At 35.4% G+C, this 6281-nt stretch overlaps 1 protein-coding gene across 2 annotated transcripts; it reads right to left on the reverse strand.

The window, feature by feature from the left end:
• Nucleotides 1-901: 901 nt before the first annotated feature.
• On the reverse strand, nt 902-5967 carry LOC107952806 (heterogeneous nuclear ribonucleoprotein 1). 2 transcript variants are annotated; one of them, XM_016887989.2, is made up of 4 exons: nt 5643-5967; nt 4894-5118; nt 3345-4542; nt 902-1356 (listed from the first exon to the last, which is right to left on the reverse strand). In XM_016887989.2, exons 2-4 carry the CDS (start codon nt 5110-5112, stop codon nt 1307-1309), a joined length of 1467 nt encoding a protein of 488 aa, XP_016743478.1. In that variant the 5' UTR covers nt 5113-5118; nt 5643-5967; the 3' UTR covers nt 902-1306. The 2 variants fall into 2 exon arrangements, with proteins under 2 accessions (XP_016743478.1, XP_016743477.1); XM_016887988.2 differs by lacking the exon at nt 902-1356 and having other exon boundaries at nt 3082-4542; nt 5643-5966.
• Between the last annotated feature and the right edge of the window lie 314 nt (nt 5968-6281).

Here is a 6281-nt window from a genome sequence, read left to right on the forward strand (position 1 = left end):
CTTGGAGCATCTGTTTTGGACCTATCCCTCCAATTCTTCTTGCCTTTGTAGGCAGCATTACTCGAGTTAGGCTTGACTTTGGCCTGAAATACACCCTCTTGATGCTCCTCTATCCTGTTGGCTCTTCTTTGCTCTTGAGCATAGAGAGCATTGATAAGCTCAGTCAGAGAGATCCTTGTCAAGCCCTCGAGTCCTCTAAGGAGGATATCTTTGCTTCATATCTCTCTGGTAAAGTAGAGAGAACCTTCTCAACTATCCTTACTTCATCAAACTGCTCACCAAGGAGCCTTATACTGTTTACAACAGCCATTATCCTGTCAGAGTATTGCTTGACAGTTTCCTCTTCTTTCATTTTCAAATTCTCGAAGTCCCTTCTCAAATTTAGAAGCTGCTGCTGCCTAGTCCTCTCAGTGCCTTGGAATTCCTCCTTCAGCTTGTCCCAAGCCTGCTTCGGGGTCTCACACGTCATGATCCTAGTGAAGATCACATCAGAAACGCAGTTCTGAATACAGGACATGGCCTTATGCCTCTTGGTCCTCTCATCTGCATGTTGCCTCATCTGAGCCACAGTGGAATTGGCCCTCAGTGGAGCAGGCTCAGCATCTGAGTTCACCACTTCCCACAGATCAAACGCCTAAAGGTATGTTTTCATCTTGACCAGCCAAATATGGAAGCCTTCACCACTAAAGACTGGTGGAGCTGCAGGAGAAAAACTTGAGGAAGCCATTTGAGTTATGGTTTACACACCACAGGTCTTCTAAGACAAAGGCTCTAGATACCAATTGTTGGTGTCAATGAGCGTGCAAGCAACTGGTCCAGCTATAGCTTTGGCAGCAAGTCACGATTCTTGCTAACCAAGCAAGGAGAATTCGAGCAAAAAGAAAAGAAGAAGAAAGAAAACGAAAGAAGAAGCAATGGAATCAGTTGAGAAACTTGATGAAAAAGATGTGTATCATCACACCCATGATCAGCATATTGCCATTACATATGAAAACTAAAGATGAAGTGTACAAGTCAAAATGACTACCAAATCACATACCTAACCCCACTCTATTACATTGAAAATAGCAAGTTAATTGTCCAAGTTGTATTACTGAAATTTCAGTCAATCAATCAATGGATTACATCAAAATATTACCAACTAAGTTGAAGAAACAAACTAGATTACAAAATAACAAAACATTAGTTCAAATCCAACAGCAACAATAAACCAAAGTTGCTGCATGCTTGTCACGAGTTTGCATGGCCAACTTTCAGCTGCACTAGCTTCATACCAGCTGCATGGAGATCAGCTTCAACATTCACTTTACAATATTCCACTGCTGGCCAAGTAGGGTTTGCAGTTACGCTCTTTTTCTTCCCAATCATGCCAGGAACAACATATTCAAATATCAATCTTCTACTTCTACTAATATTATTTCTCATTAGTTTAAGTTTTCTTGCAGATCAATGACCTAACCTTTATTTATTCTACTTTTTGCAAACATGATATAAGCTTCACAACAGACGTAAATGTAAATCCAAATGCTGGTATCCACCACAATACGAGGTGCAAAGGTGCAAATGCAAGTTGTCATGTATTATTTCGCATATAAGCTGAGGTATAAAAGGATAATAATAGACGGGTTTAATATTTTTATAGTGCCTGTCTTGCATCTTCAAAGTGGTCCCAATCACAAGGTAATGGAAAAGCATTTTCACCTTAAATAAAACAAATGCATATTTCAAAGAACAAATAATTGTATTTTTGAGCTTTCTTTTAAGTAACAATGGGTAGTAATTGCTTGTAAACCCAATTCCATCACAAAGTTGATGCCTTTAATGAAGTGAAAGCAATGGATAAATTATCTGTGGAATCCCTCGTGCTACACTTTGACGGGGCATCTCTATTTCTAATAAACTACATTAGCAAAGTTATACATTTTTTATTCTAGCTAAATGACTACCTGAAAATGTGGTATCCTTTAATATTAATTAAAGTATGGTCTATAAACAAATTCGACTTAAATGAGAGGAAACATAACTTCACTAAGGCATCCTTTACGCACCTTCTAACTTTTTTGGGGAAAAAGAAAGAGAAGACACCTGTATGGTATCATTGAGGTGCAACCTAAGCACATTAGGTGCCAAGCTGAGGCATAAATTAGCAATTGCACCTTGCGAACATTTATATGTACATAGAGATATAGCAATTAAAGGTATTTTTGTAATAGTGATCTACTCCATTGGTTGCATACAAACTAATGCTTTTTTGAGAACAAATATATAATGTGCTTCGCTCTCTTATTAGTAACCATCATGCTTTAAAGATCCAAAATTAAAAAACAATCATGATATTAATGACGACAAAAGAGCCTCCACAAGCAAATTATGGGGTCTCAAGTCTAGTCAAAGATCTCCATACCATATCAGAAATACAATGCTAAACCTGGATTGCACTCATACTTTTTTTTTGGCACCTGCGTTGCAGCAGAAGGCTCACTAAAATGTAAAAAGATTTGCTTGTCTGAAGAAGCCTATCCTAGAAAGCTCTGAAGTGAGATACAACCTTGACATCACTGAGACACAATAGAAGCTTTTTTTTTTTTTTTTTTTTGTGGGGATGGGGGATTGGGGTTAGATTGTGCTGATAAAAAACTGAGTATACGACAAGCATTTTAGTGAAAGAAGGAATAAGTACAACAATATGTGGTCCAACTTGATAGTAAAGTGATACCAATACAGTGCCTTAAGTAACTCGGGATGATACTTCAGAAAGAAGAGGAGTTCAATGGAGATGTTAACCATAGAATCAAAGTTGGGTGGTTCGAGTTGAGCAATATATGGTACAGAACGTTGGGCTAACAAAAAGCAACATATATAGTACTCAATGATAAGTATATTTTCACTACAGTTTAAACAATTATTTTTTAAAATTACCGAATTCTCTAACCTATTTCAGAGATGCAGAAAAACTGCATATGTATATAAATGTTACATATAAAAAAACTTCATTCATTAATAAATGAATCATATGGTGATGATGTTCAAAAGTCGTCATCAATAATTGATTTAGTCCTTCTAAACCTAGCAAGCACATCATACAGCATTAAAATATGGAAGATGATATTACTAAGAAGAATGTTTAACTACATTTAAGACTCAGGCCCAAATAAAGATATTTAACAAAGCCCCCATATTAAAGTTTTCAAGGTTCTTTCTATTATGCTTCTACAACACTCAAAAAGATTGTGCCACTAAATTCAAATGAGCATAATTGATAATTCTTTGAAAAAGTTATGGCAAATTCTCCAATCTAAAATCGTTTAAAGAATGATCATAGGATGCTAAGTGACAAGTCTTACCTCTATTTTCTTGTCTCTTACTAACGCTATAACCTCCGACATAAGTAGGAGAACTTTTGCCCAAAACGTCAGAAGTGGCACTACCTAGTCCATACCCAAATGAATGAAAACCATCTCGCTCAAACATTGATGATCTCCAAGAAGTATCCCCATAAACTGAAGCACCACTATACAGATCCACAAAGGCTCCATCATAGCCACCATTTGATGCTGCATATGATGATGTTGCCACTAGATTGGTCCCATTATTTCTTCCATACCCTGCTGTTTCCAGTCCAAATCTATTATAACCACTTGCATAGCCGAAATTCAGACTATTGCTAAAAACATCAGTCCCTCCACCATGACTGGGACTTCCAGAAGAACCCCAATTAATCCTGTTCCCAAAGACACTTCCTGCTATACTCCCGCTTCCAGATCCCATACATGCACTTGAACTAACAACATTTGTGTTATAATTGATCCCCCCATTTCCTAAAAGATTACGGGTCATTGATCTGAAAAAGGAAGTATTACCTCCACTTCTTCCATCATACCCAATAGGACTACCGAATCTATTTGTATTTCCAATATAGTAAGGGCTTACTCCTCGTCCATAGCTCATATTACTACTAAAATTTGCACTATTTCCAAAATTTGGGTTCAACCCTGGCTCAAAGTTCATGCCCATTCCATAACCAGAACCAAAAGGAGGAAACCCGCTTCGACCACTAGCAATTGGACTGAATCTACCATCCATCCCAAGTCCATAACCTCCAACATTGGTTGGAGTAAATCCTTGAGCATAGCCATTAAGAAAGCTGTTGACACTATTCATACCATTGTTAAATCCACCAAGGGAACTACGACTAGAAACAAGTGATAATTCTTTGGGAACTGCTCTTTTGACCTCAACCATTTTACCGTTCAGTTCATGGAATTTTTTTAGCAACACTTGGTCCACTGCTTCTTCTGAATCATAAGAAATGAATCCAAAACCCCTAGGCCTTTGGGTGTTATGATCATACATCACCACTACATCTGTTATATTTCCAAACTGATCAAAATACTTTTTAAAGTCACTCTCTGTGACTGTAGATGCTAAACCTCCAACAAAAATCTTTCTTGCCCGGCCTGGACCTAGAGAACCATGGATGCTGCTAGTGCTTCTACTCATAATGTTTTGCTCATCCCTAGGAACTGCCTTCTTTGCCTCAACCTGAGCATAACATAATTAACTTAATAATGAAAATAAAACTTAAACACAATAAACTCTTTTAGCTCAATATAAGTAATTATACTAAATGAAGAATTACAAACATAACTAATACTATCATTGCAAGGAAAATGATATATAACTGGAAGCAAGGTTACTCTTGGCCCAAATTTGAAATTTAGCTGGACAAGGAACTAGAATAATACAAATTCCTGCAATTAGAATATCAGGATCATAATTTCAATAAGGAATTTAGATTTCATCTCTTGCTTCAAAAACCTAATAGCATAAATGATAAACATAGTACATAAAAAGAATGATCTAAAAATGTGTGCTTAAAGATCAACAACTTACCATCCTGCCATCAATGTTGTGTTTCTCCTTGATGACTCTATCAGAAACAGCTGGGTCGGCGAAAACAACGAAACCAAAACCACGAGCACGCCCTGTGGTCCGATCCTTCATGATCACTGCCTCTACCACTTCACCATAACTATCGAAATACTCTTTGAGACGCTGTTCATTGGTGTCCCAAGATATCCCACCGATAAATAGTTTACCATTTTCAGACATCTTTCTCTATATTCATGAAAAACTAGTTCCATCAATATAAAATCTAAACTATCTACATTTTCAAATCAAATATAAACTTTAACATAAAAAAGGGTCAAATCTATCACTGGATCCAATGCAAGACATAAAAATTTCATGGAGATAAAAACAGTAATAGACTAAGCAAAAAAACAATATAAAAATGTTCTTCCTTGGAGAATAAATTTGATAATAACGAATCAAAATGTTGCCTTTTTTTTTTACTGTAGTAGTCCAAATGCAATAATGAAGATACATTTGAACGCATTTTATTTTAACAACAAAAGTATAACCGAAACACATGAAAACTTCCTTTCTAATTCAAAATTTAGAAAAAACAGATCATTAACAACAATCAACCAACCAACCCCTTAATTTAATATCACTTGAAATTCAAAAATGAAAAGAAAAAAAACCCATTTGGACAATCAATCAAAAAACTGATATAATTGTAAAAGTTTATTGGAAAACCCATTTCCAGATTCATCAGCAAGAAAGATAAAAGAACGCACCAATGAAAAGAGAGGCAAGTAGCAAATGTTAGAAGAAACTAAGATCTGAGAGGAGGCACAATAAATACAAGAACAGAGGAGGTTAATTTCATCCTCGTTCTTCTCTTTTATTTGCCTTCCCTCGTTCAGATAATATAATTTTGCTCTTATAAAACTTTCAATCTTACTTTTTTCTCCTTTTTATAATGCAAAAATTGAATTAAGACAAATATTATAAAAAAAAAGTTTAAAGGAAAATAGAGAAATGTTGTAAAGAGATATGGAAGGCCTCAATTTCTAAATAATTATATTTATTAGGTTTCGCAAGAAAGGAAGGGGGTTGATCTTGTAAATGTAGTGGGGTGAGATTTGGCTTCTTCTACTCCTTTTTATACTTAATGGTGATAATTTTAGTCTACTGTCGCATCTTCATCTTCCTTAATGCTCCTCCCTTTCTTCTATCAATTGATTGTTACACTGCTATGATATTTTGTTTTTCTTGTTTCTTATTTTGGATTTTCAGTTATTATTTAAATCTAAATCTAAATTAAATTTGGAATTAATTTTATTTTTAATTAACAATAAATTAATAAAAGTTGTTAATAACAATCTAAACAAATTAAACCTAACAACTTCACAAAATCTAACACATAAGAATTC

Source organism: Gossypium hirsutum, chromosome A07 (genome assembly GCF_007990345.1).
Source record: "Gossypium hirsutum isolate 1008001.06 chromosome A07, Gossypium_hirsutum_v2.1, whole genome shotgun sequence".
Classification (NCBI taxonomy): domain Eukaryota; kingdom Viridiplantae; phylum Streptophyta; class Magnoliopsida; order Malvales; family Malvaceae; genus Gossypium; species Gossypium hirsutum.

Coding starts and splice junctions, on each gene's coding strand:
- LOC107952806 (XM_016887988.2), bottom strand. CDS start 5,112: ATGTCTGAAAATGGTAAACTATTTATCGGTGGGATATCTTGGGACACC. Junction 4,543..4,893: donor ACAACATTGATGGCAGGATG/GTAAGTTGTTGA, acceptor TGTTATGCTCAG/GTTGAGGCAAAGAAGGCAGT.